The sequence below is a fragment of the Cinclus cinclus genome, chromosome 17, assembly GCF_963662255.1.
Source record: "Cinclus cinclus chromosome 17, bCinCin1.1, whole genome shotgun sequence".
In the NCBI taxonomy this organism is placed as follows: Eukaryota; Metazoa; Chordata; class Aves; order Passeriformes; family Cinclidae; genus Cinclus; species Cinclus cinclus.
This window is the reverse complement of record NC_085062.1, coordinates 2,848,217-2,863,104: the sequence shown is the minus strand read 5'-3', so window position 1 is coordinate 2,863,104 and position 14,888 is coordinate 2,848,217. Positions and strand designations below refer to the sequence as shown.

General features: G+C 42.8%; 1 protein-coding gene across 2 annotated transcripts; it reads left to right on the top strand.

Moving 5' to 3' along the window:
• Positions 1-13,150, top strand: ANAPC5 (anaphase promoting complex subunit 5). Of its 2 annotated transcripts, none has more exons than XM_062504441.1 (17): positions 1-204; positions 285-364; positions 940-1,049; positions 1,465-1,660; positions 2,642-2,708; positions 3,485-3,586; positions 4,678-4,868; positions 5,713-5,794; positions 6,460-6,549; positions 7,458-7,603; positions 8,050-8,185; positions 8,406-8,480; positions 9,267-9,388; positions 10,525-10,632; positions 11,151-11,298; positions 11,881-12,043; positions 12,385-13,150. In XM_062504441.1, the coding sequence occupies exons 1-17, from the start codon at positions 1-3 to the stop codon at positions 12,597-12,599; spliced, it is 2,235 nt and encodes a 744-aa protein (XP_062360425.1). In that variant the 3' UTR covers positions 12,600-13,150. The 2 variants fall into 2 exon arrangements, with proteins under 2 accessions (XP_062360425.1, XP_062360424.1); XM_062504440.1 differs by having other exon boundaries at positions 7,422-7,603.
• The last annotated feature ends 1,738 nt before the right edge of the window (positions 13,151-14,888 follow it).

Genomic DNA, 14,888 nt, shown 5'->3' with positions numbered 1-14,888 from the left:
ATGGCGAGCGTGCACGAGAGCCTGTACTTCAACCCGATGCTGACGAACGGCGTCGTGCACGCGAACGTGTTCGGCGTCCGCGACTGGGTCACTCCTCACAAGATGGCCCTGCTCGTGCTGCTCAGCGAGCTGGGCCGAACCGGCGCGCAGCTCGGCCTGCTGGAGCGGCGGCGGCTCAACCGGCTGCTGCTGCCGCTGCTGCAGGTCGGGGCCCGGGCTGGAGCGGGGGGAAGGGTGGCCCCGTTGTGTCGTGGCCTGTCGCGACGTGTCGCTGTCCTCCGCAGGGTCCGGATATGGCGCTGTCGCGACTGCGCAAGGCCATCGAGGAGTGCTGCCCGCAGCTGGCCAGCTCCGTCCACATCAGGTGCGGGATCCGTGCGGGCGGGGCGGGGGAAGAGGCCGCCATGCGAATCCTGTGCGCTGTTTGTGTCCGCTCCGAGCTCTGGAAAGTGCTCTGAAACGTGCAAATGTCAGGTTTTAAATGCACACGTTTGGGACAAAACTCTTACTTCGACAGATTTCTTACTTGTCATAACTAAGTTTCTGAAAGGCACCGACATCAGATTTAAAGTTTCAGTGGGACAGAAGATCTGCTGTCATATCAGATAACTCACTAAACAGCAGCAGTTCCAAAAAAGTCAAGAATTTTAAATTTCAAAAATAAAAATTAAAAACCAGTTCCTATTTGTTTTAAGAATAGCCATCTCATCTAATTGTTCTCTTTTAATAAACACCTATTAAAACAAAACGCCAAACCTAATTATTATTTGGTCTGCCAATACTTAATATGATCTTATTTATCTCCGTATGAAAACCTCCTGGGTCCAAGAAATTAGTTATCACTTGTTTGTGTTTGGTCATTTATGCAGGAAGCAGGAGAATATTTTATTTGATGTCTGTATTAATGCCTTAAAAATGCAATTTTCTTCCCCTGTTTAGGTTAAAACTTATGGCAGAAGGAGAACTGAAAGACATGGAACAATTTTTTGATGACCTTTCGGATTCGTTCTCAGGGACAGAGCCAGAAGTCCATAAAACAAGTGTAGTAGGTAAATAATTGTTATCCATAAGCTATTTTTTATGTGATATCTGTCATTGATCTGATTCCCTCAGGACATAGCTTCGTTTTTCTAGGGAGGTGTCAAATTGCATAATGTCATTTTTCTCTTGCTTGCATGTTGCATATTAACCAATAGTTTTGCATACTGTGATGTTGTCTCTTTTAATTGTTTTTAACAATTTATCATTTATCTTTAGAGAGATTTGCTGCTAAATTAAGACCAGATTTACACCCTGCAACACTGAGTTGTATCATTGAGATGAGACTCACTAATTTCTATTCCATTTCTCATTCATTTCTGTTTAATGAGGAACTAAATGATGTTGTTTAAGCTGCTGGCTGAGATTTTAGGTGTGCAGCAGCACATGACAGCCCGTGCTCACAGCAGGTGTTTGCCTTTCCAGGTCTGTTCCTGCGCCACATGATCCTGGCATACAACAAACTTTCCTTCAGCCAGGTCTATAAACTTTACACAGCACTCCAGCAGTACTTCCAGAAAGATGAGAAAAAGGATGGAGTTGACGAGAATGAGATGGAGCTGACAAATCCAGAGGAGCTGGATGGCAAAATGGAGAAAGAAGAACTTGACGGGCCTTTAAGGTGATAAATTCGTGTTGAAGCCTTTCCCACCTTTTAAGAAAATTAATCTTTCATTATTTTAAAGCCTCTTGCAGCCGGGCTGAGCTGTGTGGCTGCTCGTTTCCTTGGTGCCACCGTGTGGTAGCATTTGTCAGTGGCTCGGGAAGGTGGCACTGCCCCATCCTCATCCTCGCTTAGGGAAGTACAACCCAAAGGTTGTTGCTGCCCACAATTTCCCACTGCTGAGTGACTCCCTCTGGTTGTCACGTGCTAAAACTGTTGGAGAGGTCACTTCTGCTTCCAGCAAGGAAAGATTGCTCAATAAGGAGAAGTTGAGCGGTTTTATTTTGCTTTTCACCCCTCTCCAAATAAAAGAACTCGTGTCTATTTACTCAAAAAGGAGAAGCAAATACTGAGAGTTTTCACCTGCTGAAGAGGTGCTCCGTTGTAAGAATAATTCTGAAAGTATTTTATATGTCCATATATTTAAAACGTACTTTGCAAGCTGTATTTGTATAAACTTGTGCAGGAGTTGCTTCATCATGAGTCAGACAGCAGTTTTTGGGGTCTGGCTGTGTGCTGGACTTGCTGGCTTTCCACAGAGTACGTGTCTTGCAGAACAGCTGTTTCCAGCAGTGATGGATGTGGCCAAAGTACCAGTTGATCTCCTTGGGACTGTCTTCAGAAGACAGAAAAAACAGAGCAGAGCCATTTGAATATGTCAGCCCTAAATCTTCTCTCTGCTGTTTTTCTTTAGGGTTTTTTAGGGTGTATTTAGAGTAACGTTGCTCTCAACTACAGTCTCTGCAGCTTGAAGCTAAACTGTGTGAAATCATTTGGATTGCTGACTTTGATGGAGTCAATTTTGTTCTTTATTAAGTTTTCTCAGTGTTCCTTCATGCTTTGAGCTGTAATACCTCAGAAAACTTTATAAAGCAAAAGTGTGGGGTGTCTGATGAAATGTATTTCTGTGTTGTCTTTCCTTGCCCTGTTTCTTACCAGGGAAGAAGAGATAGCTTGCAGTGGGCCTCTTTCCCAGAAACAAGCAGAGTATTTTCTTTCTCAGCAGGTATGTTAATTCTCATTAAAGTGGAGGAAATGTTCCATAACATGAATTTCACCTTGAATTTTATCCACAGTGTCAGCTGTGATGTTTTCTCTGGTCTGGTAGAGGCTTGTTGATATCTTGCATGTTGTTGCTCAGTATGAGCACTTGGGGCTATGAGTGTTTTATCCAGACATGTCACCATATGCTGATATTTGGTTCTCAGAAGGTCCTTCTGCTCTGCTTGCCTCACATTTCTGTGAAAATGTGCAGATTTGTTGGTTATTCCAGCTGGTAAATAAAAAAGGGAACAGAAATACACATGGACACAAATGTCAGTAATTCAGTAGTCACTAATGTTAATTTTAGGAACTACATTTTTGTAATTTTTTAATTGAACTGCTTGCCAAAGCAAGCTGTGGATTTATCGATTTGTTTTCCTGAGGGTTTTCTTTTTTCTTTCTTTCTTTTTTTTTTTGTATGAGAAAATACGTGTAATTCCAGTGAGCAGTGTGTGGCAATAGTTCTTCAGAGAGAAACTTTACCATAATTCTTTAAGTGCCTTTAAACAGTCCTTTGAATAGGGTTTTATTTGACTATGTCTCTCTGATCTCTGCAAAGTGAACACTATAATACAGTATAGAATCAAACTGCCAATGTCATAGTAGAGCTGCTACAAAATCTTCTTTAATGTCCTTTCCAAGCAGATAACAACCTGACAGTGTTGTACCACAATATATTTTTATAACCCTCCTGATGGAGTTACATATCTTACTTGTACTGTTCAAATTTTATTCTAGGCTTCTTTACTAAAAAATGATGAGACAAAGGCTCTTGCTCCAGCATCTTTACAAAAGGAATTGAACAACTTGTTAAAATTTAATCCAGACTTTGCTGAAGCAGTAAGTATCTTTTTCTTAATCCAGAATGGTTGTAAAAGGTTTTCTTATCTCTAGGATAGGATTATTTGGAAGTAATTTATTCTCTATTTAAATATAAGTAGATGATAAAAGTGTGAGCAAGTTGCATCTAAATGTTTAGTAATTTAGACTAAAACTGCTGAAGGTACAGAAACCTTAATTAAGCAAAGTACTTCCCCTTCGTGCACAGATATAAGCCAAGCCTCTTAATTTTGGTGGGACTGAGTGCATTTTTGTTCAACTAAATCTAAAGCTTACTTCTTTTACCCACATTTTCCTAAGGAATTTCAGGCCTCATACTCCTTTAGTTGAAAAATCAGTAAAGTGCAGTATCTGTTAATTTTGCTGGTTGTTGTTCACTTTGCTTCTGGTCCTTAGTAGCAATTTATACTGAAAGCCACAGAGAACTTGTGCTGAGGGGCATTTTCAGACCTGTGGTGTGAACTCTTGCTTTGTCCCTCAACAGCTTCTTCTTGAGCAACTTCCATAAGTTCAGCTCTTTTCCTGCCCTGCTTTCTCCCTCTTCCTCCCAGCAGCCCTGGGCTGAGCAGACAGGATTTTCCTTGCTTGCTGTTGGGTATCCTTGAAAGGGCTGCCATAGTCCCTGGCTGGACTTCACAACGTAAAGGATTAACGTGCCCAGGTTTCAATGCCAAAAAGAAAATACATCATTTTAACACTTCCTTTTTATCTGCACAGCATTAGGAAGCAGTGCTGATGTTTCTTAGTATCTTCCTGAGTGCAGACACTGTGGGAGTTGTGCCTCCTTTCCCACTCTGACTTCACATGTAAATACAGGGATTCCATCTCTGTAGAGATCTCAGACTCTCTGGAATTCTTACAGCCAGATCTTGTAATCTCCACATTTGGCAGACCCTGTTAGGGTAGACAGCCAATATTGTCCAAGCAATTACCCAATTTTATCCAGAAATTCTGCCCAGGTAGTATCAGCATTGCAACTTCTGATCAGTATTTCACGGTTACATGTTTTGGACAAAAATACCTAGTAATTATAAACAAAAACTCCGGTTTAGTAACTGTACAGTTAAAACTGATTTTGTTCCCCTTTCCAGCATTATTTAAGCTACTTGAACAGCCTCAGAGTGCAAGATGTCTTCAGTTCCACACACAGCCTCCTGCATTACTTTGACCGGTTGATCCTCACGGGGGCAGAGAGCAAAAGCAACGGGGACGAGGGCTACGGGCGGAGCCTGCGCTACGCCGCGCTCAACCTGGCGGCCCTGCACTGCCGCTTCGGCCACTAGTAAGGAATTCACCCTGGGGCACCTCCAAGTGCTGGCAAAGAGACCTCCCCTTCCTCCTGAAAATCCCTTCAGGGGCCTTCTCTCACTTGACAGCAGCTGTAGTTGGGTTGAGATCCTCTTGCGAGCTTGATTTGTTTGGGTTCGTTTTTGTTTTGATGTTTATTTGGTTTCCATAATAACGGAGCCATCTAAGAGTTGACATTTGTCTGTGTCCTGGGTATTTTAAGTGTTCAATTATAATTGCATGACTTCAGAAGGGTCAGTGGGCATGAATGCCTATTTTCATCCATATTTTCAAGAAAGCGTGGTTGGTTTTCTGCAAGTCAAAACAGAGCTGATGATCTGGCAAAAGAATAATTAAACATAAAAAGCCATCTGAGCTTTTAAAATTTAAAATTTAAAATGCCATATGGGTGGGATTTATTTTGTGGTTAAAGCTGGTCTACCCATCTTCATTTATGGTTTACATTTATTGATTGCTGCCTGGAGGCATGATGTGAAAGGACTGGAGAGGGGAAGGACACTGCAAAGTTGAGAGCAACAATTTCTATACAGGCAGATTCTAAATGTTGCCACTGTTCAAATAATAACTTGACACCATGGCCTGTACAGGGTTTGAAAGCCCATATAGGGGTTACAGCTGCATTTTGGCTTGCACATGTCAGACTTAGTGTCCTGAAATCCAGAGTGCACTGCTGAGTGCTAGGAGGAAAACACAGGCTGTTAAATCAGAGATCTGAGTGCATTATGTATAATTCAGATCAATATTTATTCCTCTGGATAGGGATGCTGTATCTTAAGCACTGTAGGAATACTAATTGTTCTCCCTCTGTCTGCTGATAGCCAGCAGGCTGAACTGGCACTTCAGGAAGCCATCAGGATTGCCCAGGAGTCCAATGACCACATCTGCCTGCAGCACTGCCTGGTAAGAGCTCTGTTCAAACGGGGCTCGAGTCGTTCAGCTCAGTGAACTGTTGCAGAACTTCTCTCACAGCAGCATCTCCCCCAGGGAATTTGACTGCCCAGCAGCAGGGTGATGTCTCTCCTGGCACACAGGGCAACAAACTGCAGGATCATGGGATGTTTTGTTGCAGCTCAGGATTAATCTCTTAAGCAGGAATTGTTATCCCAGAGATCTCAGTAGAAAGCTCCGAGTCGAGTCTTAGACGTTGTAAAAAGAAGTATTTCAGAAGCTTCCTCCTTCCTGCCTGTTGAATTCTCAGAGTAACCTGACACCTTTAGAGCAAGCAAAGTGGGAGGGAAAGACTTGGATTTCTCTCTATTTTTTTCCCTGTAATTAACATTATTATGAATTGACATCAATAGTATCAAACTCCTGAGGTGCTGCATTCCACAGTTTTTGTGCATCATTGAACCTCCAGTGTTGGCTGATGCCACACCAGCATCCCAGCCTAGCTGCACTTCTGATATGTTTTGCTGTGCAGCATTTAGTAGAAGTTTCCTTGGAATCAATCCCCAAGTGGTTTGTATTTCCAGTACATTTTTCTGCATTCTGTAACAACAAGCCAAGTTAAAAGTGCTGCAGCCATCAGTTATTTGAAATGAGATTTTGATCTTTTTCCTTGCTAGAGTTGGTTGTACATCCTGGAGCAGAAGATACTTGATAGCTGTGTTCTGTTGGAGCACTCTGTGAACAAATCCTTACATTTTGGATTGCCAGTGAGTCCATTTCATCAATGCTTACCTTTATTCTGGGACAAACCCATGTGGTGATGGGAGTGTGTGTGATCAGAGTTTGGGGTTTTGCAGTTTGTCTGTTCAAAATGTGTGACTGGATTTAAACAAACATGTTTTAACACTCCAGAAATCTGTTTCTCTGACTTTATTCTTCATATTAACAAGCCAGAGTTCAGTTGCTTTAATGCCAGAGCATTATTGCAAGGCTCACTGGTTTTCCTTCTAACTTGATTTTCAGGGAGAAAAACTCTGTGGCTACTGGCCCAGGCACCATTTTGGTACAATCTGGGGCTCAGGGGAGGTTCTTAGGCCTCCACTTTCCCTGAAGCTCAGTGCTGATGCCTCTGGCAGGGCTCTGAACACATATTTGCTTGTACAGCTCTGTAAAATCTTGCAGGGCAGCCCTCCTGGTAGATCTGTTGTCTGTTAATATTTAGTTCTGTCTTCCCCAAATCCACTAGTCCTTTGTTAAGAGAATTGTTCTAAAATGGATTAAACTGCTGTTGGGAGATAGGAGCAGACATGGCCTCTTTGTGGGGAAAGGAAGCAAAGCAAAGACTCTGTTTTCACAGCAGTTCTGGAGAAATCCAGGTACTGGTCCTGTCCTCCTCCATAAGATTTCTGTGTGGAGGAGTGGAAATTACCTTTCATATCCAACAGAATGACATTCACATGTGTGTGGGTGTGCGTAAGTGAATATTTAAAGAAATGCCTGGAGCAGTATTCCTTTGTAAGTGCTGTCTTTTTTGGGATTCTTTTTTAGTAGTTTAGAACTCTGCTCCAGTGTAATTTGCAAGCCTGGGGTACTCTGTTGTCTTCCAACACTGTAGGTATGTTTTTTTCCTTCTTCCCAGTATCTTGCTTCCTTGGGAATACAGTCCTTGGTTCAGCAAAGAGCTTTTGCAGGAAAGGCTGCCAACAAACTAATGGATGCCTTAAAAGATTCTGATCTGTTGCATTGGAAGCACAGCCTGTCAGAGCTTATTGACATCAGCATAGCACAGAAAACAGCCATTTGGAGATTATATGGCCGCAGGTATTTGTTTTGTTTGGAACTCCTGGATTAGCTGCTGCACTTGTTAGCACATAATGCATTTATATAGGTGTAACAAGTGACTGTGTCTCTCCAGTGCACTAAAATAAAGCAATCAGACTGTGATTCAGTACAGGCTGAGTGCAATTATTTCCATTCTCTTGTGTTCCTTTAGAACTCATACTGAAGAAGATAGAGTTTCCATTTAGTAGTGTCAAATAAATCATAAATTGTTCCTGTGCCCCCACTTTCAGCATTTCTGTGCTTTGGCTGCATGCAGCTTTCAGTCTGTAGTACTTGCCTGCACTGTCCAGAATCCTTACAAGTTTTCCTTCTCCCCAGGCCCCTGGCTTAACCAGACAATGTAGACTATTGTCCTAAAAAGACCATAGATTAAAAAGGGTTGTTGTTTGCTGCTTGAAAACTAAAATATATTTCTCTTGCATAAGCACCATGGCACTTCAACAAGCCCAGACCTTGCTGAGCATGAACAGTCTGGAGGCTGTGAACGTGGGTGTTCAGCAGAACAACACCGAGTCCTTTGCAGTGGTGTTGTGTCACCTGGCAGAGCTGCACGCCGAGCAGGTGAGCTTCAGGGCTACTTGCACAAAGTGCCATTTGGTGAGAGGATGTGGGGGTGTTACTGACGAGGGTGCAAGACTTGACTTGTGGTTTTTTTTCTGCCTGCTCTCGGGCAGAGACAATGCAGGGTGTTTGCTTGGCAAATCCCTTCCCTGAGGGTTGTGCTGAAAGGGAGGGGAGCAGGGCATGCCCTGGTGCATTAATCAGTGTCCTTCTGTTCCAGGGGTACTTTGCAGCTGCTTCTGAAATACTGAAACACCTAAAGGAGAGATTCCCTCCCAACGGTCAGCATGCACAGGTAGAACACTTAGCATTCAGCCTGTAAGTAATGCAACTATTAAACAGTAGGATATGAATCCCACTGCTCCTGAATTTTCCTCTGGATGCCTTGGGGTATACATTTTCTCATTTTCCTTGGCTCATCCTCATGGGAAGCTGTATAGCGTCAACTTTCTTACAAAAGCATGGAAAAACTTCCTGTGTTGTTTCCAGACTGGTGAGACATTTCTCTCACCACAGCCTCCTAAGATGAAACTGTTCAAGTAGAAATTTCATTAACAGAGAAATATACATCTGCTTCATGAGCACATAGAGCAATTAAATGTTCTGCATTGATTTGAAGCTTCAAAGTTCTGTTTAATTAGTGCTGGTTATTTTGATATATTGCAATCCAGAAATAACTGAGATAGTAGGCTAATAGCCTGATTTTTATGTGACTCTGGGAAACACTGCCACAGGAATCTGTAAGATAGTATTTACATTGAAGTGTTCGAGAGCCCATTAAATACAGTGTGAGCCTTCTTTTTTCACTACAGAACAAGTCTACTTGTCTACAAGCATTAGTAATGATTTAAAAGAACCTTTTTAGTTAAAATGCAGTAGCGTATATGAGCTTCAATATTGAAACATTATTCCAGACCTGAGTATTTCTGTTGAGAACAGTAATTCAGTAAATCCAATAACTGGAGTTAGTGTGTCTAGACATAAATACCCCCAGGGGAAAATAAAAAGTAAGTTCTAATTTGGGATTAGAAAATGAGCAGACACAACTTCTCAAACTTGTTTCTGGATGTTCTTTGTTTAGCTTTGGATGCTGTTTGATCAGAAAATACAGTTTGAGCGAGCCATGAATGATGGCAGATACCATATAGCAGATTCTCTTGTAGCAGGAATTACAGCACTTAATAGCATTGAAGGTGTATACAGGTAAGAAATCATGGCTCTTGCAGTTGTGTTCCATGAAGATAATGAAAAATTTAGCAAAATGATCATTGTCAGTCACATATGTGACACATAGGTGTTTACATATTTTTCCCTTTCCAGAACTAGTTAAGGTCATACTGTCTAACCTCTTGGGCTAGTCCCTTAGAGCATGTTCTGCCATAATAATTTGTAGTTGTTTCTCTGGACATTTTAAGAACTGGAATAGCTGGAGTTGGTGTCATTCTAGAGCTGTGAATCTATTGTGGTAACGTCTTCAAAATCTGCTATATTCAGACCTGAGCACAAAGCAGATTTTTATGCCAAACAGCTGGGGAGGGAGCTCAGGCTTTGAGCAAATTCCTCTGTGGTTTGGTTTCTACATCTCCAATATGGAACAGTGTGATTTTTTTTTTTTTCACTCACCTTAATGGAGTCTTGGTTCTAAATGAGAATGACATGTTAAAAATAGTTGCAGGTTAAAACTTGGTATTTGGTGAGTACGAAAACAAACTCAGTGTTCAAAGAATTTCTCGTTGATTTTCAATGAGGCAAAACACCTAAAAGCAGCCAGTGCCAGTCAGCCGGAAGAGCAGTATTCAAGCTGTGGGACCTGATGCTTTTCCTTCTGGAATTGGACTGATCATGAATTCCCTGATCTTTAAATATTCTCCTCAGTGTCTAGTTCAGGGTGTTTATACCCATCCCCTGCTGCTCTGCATTTGGTCTTGACTTCCCTGTTCTCCATTTTCCTGTTGCTCCGTATCATTGTTAGCTGAGGCCAATTTTAGCTGCTTTACTTCATACCTGTTTTTCTCACAGATAATTACTTATGCTTTCTAGCTTGCAAGTCCTCCCACTTCTGCAGCCTGTTTGGCCTTTGGTTTTGGCAATCCCTGGTTTCTATCTAAAGCTGTTTTATGAGTTTGATCCTTTCTGCCTGGGAACTGTCCAGTTGGCACCAGGGAGATCTGTTTTTCCTCCTGTCTGTGTGTGCAGCATGTGTACACTTTGTCAGGGTGCCAGTCTGCAGTTACAAGAAACACAGGTTACACAAGAGAGACCTGTTTTACTGTGTTCTGAAGAGTAGAATTCTATACAAAATACAAAAATACAGTGATATTTTCTTTCTACCACAACAGAAAAGCCATTGTATTGAAAGCCCAAAATCAAATGTCAGAGGCACACAAACTTCTGCAGAAATTGTTGATCCACTGCCAGAAAATCAAGAACACCGAGATGGTGATTAGGTAAGAATGTTTCATTTTCAGAGTCTTAAAGCCACTTTGCAGTGATTAGAAATCAGCCATTTCAATTTGTCTGTGTTCAGACTTCACTAGTCTTCAGATTACCTGCTGTGATTCTGAGATTACAGAGTCATTTCAATTATTAATCACAGTATGGAGGAATCCTCAAAATATTGTGTCATTTAAACCTAGTTGTTTTTAATATGTAAACTAAAAGGTGGCAAGCTTAAAGTTCCATGAAGGTTAATGGAAGAAGGAAACACTGCATCTAAAATAAACAGGAAATGGAAATGCATGTAGTTTTACCTTGGTGTAAATCTTGAGAGAGCTACAGTGTTACTTAATCTTTTGTATGTCTGTGGCATCTCCTCTTAAGGATGTAATTTAAATTTACTGTGTATGCAGCAGCATAATTAATAATAAAACCAATACTATCGTGGACGGAATTAATTCCCTGGGAAACAAGTGGACATTTTTCATCCAGAGTAAAGGTTTGTAACTGCTTGCCCCTGTTTGCTCAGGGTGCTGCTGTCCATAGCAGAGCTGTACTGGAGGTCCTCGTGTCACACCATCGCGCTGCCGGTGCTGCTCCAGGCTCTGGCCCTCGCTCGGGAATACAGCCTGCAGTACTTGGCTTCTGAAACTGTGCTGAACTTGGCTTTCTCCCAGGTAGGTCTCATTTGTGTTTTCACAGGGCTGCAGGGCAACATGTATTCTGGGGATTTGGATGCTGTTTTTACTCCTGTGAGATTTAAGAACACAACCCTGTTGGAATTAAATTATTGATTCTGAAGAAGCAAACTCTGAATGTAAAAGCTTTCGAGGAATTTATTAAAAGTTGTTTCATGTGTAGCACTAAAATGTGTAGTTATTGTATATAATTAAGCAGCATAAATTTCCCCTGTCTGAATGTCTTCAGTTATTTTTTTATGCTGTTATTTTGGCTTTCTAGTAGCACAGGTTGGCTTGTATATTAAAAATAATGCTGGTAATGAGTTCAGTTGTATTGTGTATTCTGAGAGATGTGGCTGTCAGCACTGACTGAGTGGAGAAGCCTTATCCAAAAATTTCAGAGAGCAGCTCATTTCTACTACGAGTTTTGAAATAAAAGATGATTGTGAGGGAAAAGTTGAAAAAGAATTTGTGTGTTACATGTTACTAGAAACAGACATGGCTTGTGTTGGTGTTCCCTGAAGAAGCTGCTCGTATCAGTGGATTCCAGTGTGAGACCAGCAAGTATTTCTCTTTCAGCTGATCCTTGGCATTCCTGAACAAGCCCTGAATATCCTGCACATGGCAATAGAACCTGTCTTGGCCCACGGAGCTGTCCTGGACAAAGGCTGTGCCATGTTCTTGGTGGCCAAATGTCAGGTGGCTTCTGCGGCTTCCTACACTCCACAAAAGAAGATCGAAGGTAGTGTGAAGAGTAATTCTCTCTGAAACTGCTCAGAAGTGCAAACCAGTGTCTGTACTGGAGTCCTGCACAGTTACCTGGTTATTGGATACAAAATTAACGTGGAATTAGTTGTTCCACAGATGTTTGTAATGGAACATTGTTTATCTGAATACTTTCACACACATATTTTGCAGCAAAGGCTGAATAATAGAAACTAGCTGAGAGACCATGTTGCTAAGACACAAATGGTTTTGAAAAGCTGAGGAATTTATAATTTGCCTCCTTAGATTTGAGCTGCTTCACTTGGAGTCGTTACTGTGATATTTTCTTAAATACGACTTTCCCCCTTTTTCCTACAGCTTTGGAATCTGCTATCTTGAATCTAAATGAAGCCAAGACTTATTTTGCCAAAGTGGACTGCAAAGAGCAGCTCAGAGACGTTCTCTACTTCCAAGCCCGGCTGTTCCACACCCTCGGCAAGACCCAGGAAAGGAACAAATGTGCCATGTTGTTCCGTCAGTTGCACCAGGAGCTGCCAGCACACGGTGTCCCCTTAATCAACGCCTTCAAGTGAAGCATTTAAAGATGAGATTTGTTTGTTTTCCTGTTTTGGTTTTGTTTTTTGGTTTTTTTTTTTTTTTTTTTTTTACGAACATCTTTTTATTGTACTTAGTAATCCCTGTTTCAGAATAGCTGCCAATAAATCATGGTCTGCTCTTGAACAGACTTGTTTTGTAACACAGACATCATTTCCCACTCATTTCTCTTTTATTCTGTACTTGAAATTAAGAAATTAGTGGGGAAAAAAGAGAAAAGACCCTCTTGACTGGGTTATAAACACACTGAGGGGAGTAGTACAGTCACGAAGAAGTAGTGTTCTGTCCTTAGTAGTGACATTTCCCAAATCAGTGCAGGCTTTTATGAACACAGGGGTACAAACAATGGTGGAAAATGTAGGCAAAGCTCCTTTGTGCTCTTTTTAAGTGGTATGCAAGGAGGAGTCTCATTTAAAACATGTCCTTGCTTTTAACCTGTCTGCAGTTGCTGTTTACACTGCAGAAGCAGATGGTGCTGGCAGAAAGGGAAAAGACAAGGTTCAGTCAGAGAGGTGTAACAGTGCAAAGTCCTGGCACTGTTGTTTCATGTGTCCTTGTGTAGAGGGGGGACGAGGAGAGTGAAGAGTGGGAAACAACAGCCCCAGCTCAGCTGAGATGCTTTTATTGTGTGTTTTCTTCACTCAGCACTGTGTGACATTCACCTGCTCTGATGGGTGAATAGATGGAGATCACAACTGATGAAAGTATCTGGAGGGGCCTCCAAGAAATCTGGAGAGGGATTTTGGACAAGGGCTGGAGTGACAGGAAAAGGGAGAATGGATTCCCACTGGCAGAGGGCGGGGTTAGATGGGACGCTGGGGAGAAACTTTTCCCTGAGAGGGTGGGAAGGGAGGCCCTGGCACAGGATGCCCAGAGAAGCTGTGGCTGTCTCATCCCTGGAAGTGTCCAGGTTCGATGGGGCTTGGAGCAGCCTAGGATAGTGGAAGGTGTCCCTGCCAATGAGATGGTCACTGAGGTCCCTTCTAACCCAAACCATTCTGTAACTGAATATGTGATATGCTGGCCTTGACTGCTAGTAGTGAGATCCTCATTTTGGAAGAAAATTTCTTTTTGGCTGTAGTGTGGAATTTGAGGGCAGATGGGATTGCACTCCAGTAAGTGTAAACCTTTTGTGGGTGCCAGTCACCTGGTGATTATATAAAACCTGAGCATCATTAAACCCCAGGAGATACCCTGCTTGGAAGCAGTAGATTTAACTGTGGCATTGACAGCAGTGAGAAAGCAAGATCAGACCTAAACCTGGTTCTGCTGGAGCCTGGCCAGATAAGGAGGAAGAGAGAAAGCACTAAGGTGTGGTTGAGACAAGGATAGTCAGGTGTTTACACATTCCATTAATTAGTGCTGCATCCGGGCTGTTGGCAGATCATCAGAGCCTTGATTTTAAAACGAGGCTCCTAACAGCAAAGGGAAACTCAGCTTTGTGGAACGCTGGTAATGGCTCGTTCCCTCTCTGCTGTGTTTTAACCAACATCGAGGAGTTTAGTCCTTAAAATGTTTGGAGCACCTACTGCGTCAGGGTAAGTGTACAAGCCTTTTAGAGTGGCTTTCAAAATTCTGGTCATTAATACAAAGCTGACATGGAGGCCTGCCTCTGTCCTGGGAAGCTCTACAGTGTCAAACTGGTCCCGACAAATGAGCCTTGAAGCAAAATGAGGAAGAGGGTTTGGCCAGCTGTGACATTTGCATCTGCTCAAGGATGAAGCTGTTGCTTCATGAAAAGAAAACCGGGAGTGAGCGCGGTGCAGAAACGGTGCTGGATGGAAACAAAAACAAAACCCAAATACTGGACAAAGCAAGTATGTTTCACGGGAGTTAAAGGCCATGCCCATGAGTTCTGTCTCAGCGCCGCAGAGCTGCAACTTGTGTGGGAACGCTTTGGTGGTGACCTCTGTGACATTTCCCAACAACTCTTTTCCAAACCGCTCGTTTAGGAGATGATTTGGGCAATCGCTCGGTACGGGGGATCTGAGGCGCAGGTAACCCTGTTTGCCCCCAGCCGACCTGACGCTGGAAGCCCGGTGTTTTCACGGGGGCAGGGGCAGAAGAAGCGGCGGGGGACGCAGGGGTTCGTGTCCCTCCGAGGCGGACGCGGGGAGCCCGCAGCGGGGTCGGTGGCAGCGGGACCGGCCGGGGCTCCGCGCTGCATCCCGCGGGGAGGTGATGCGGGGCCACGCGGCCCGGGCGGGGGGAATTAAACACTGGGGGGAAAAAAAAAAACTATAAATAAACAAAAGAACAAAACATAC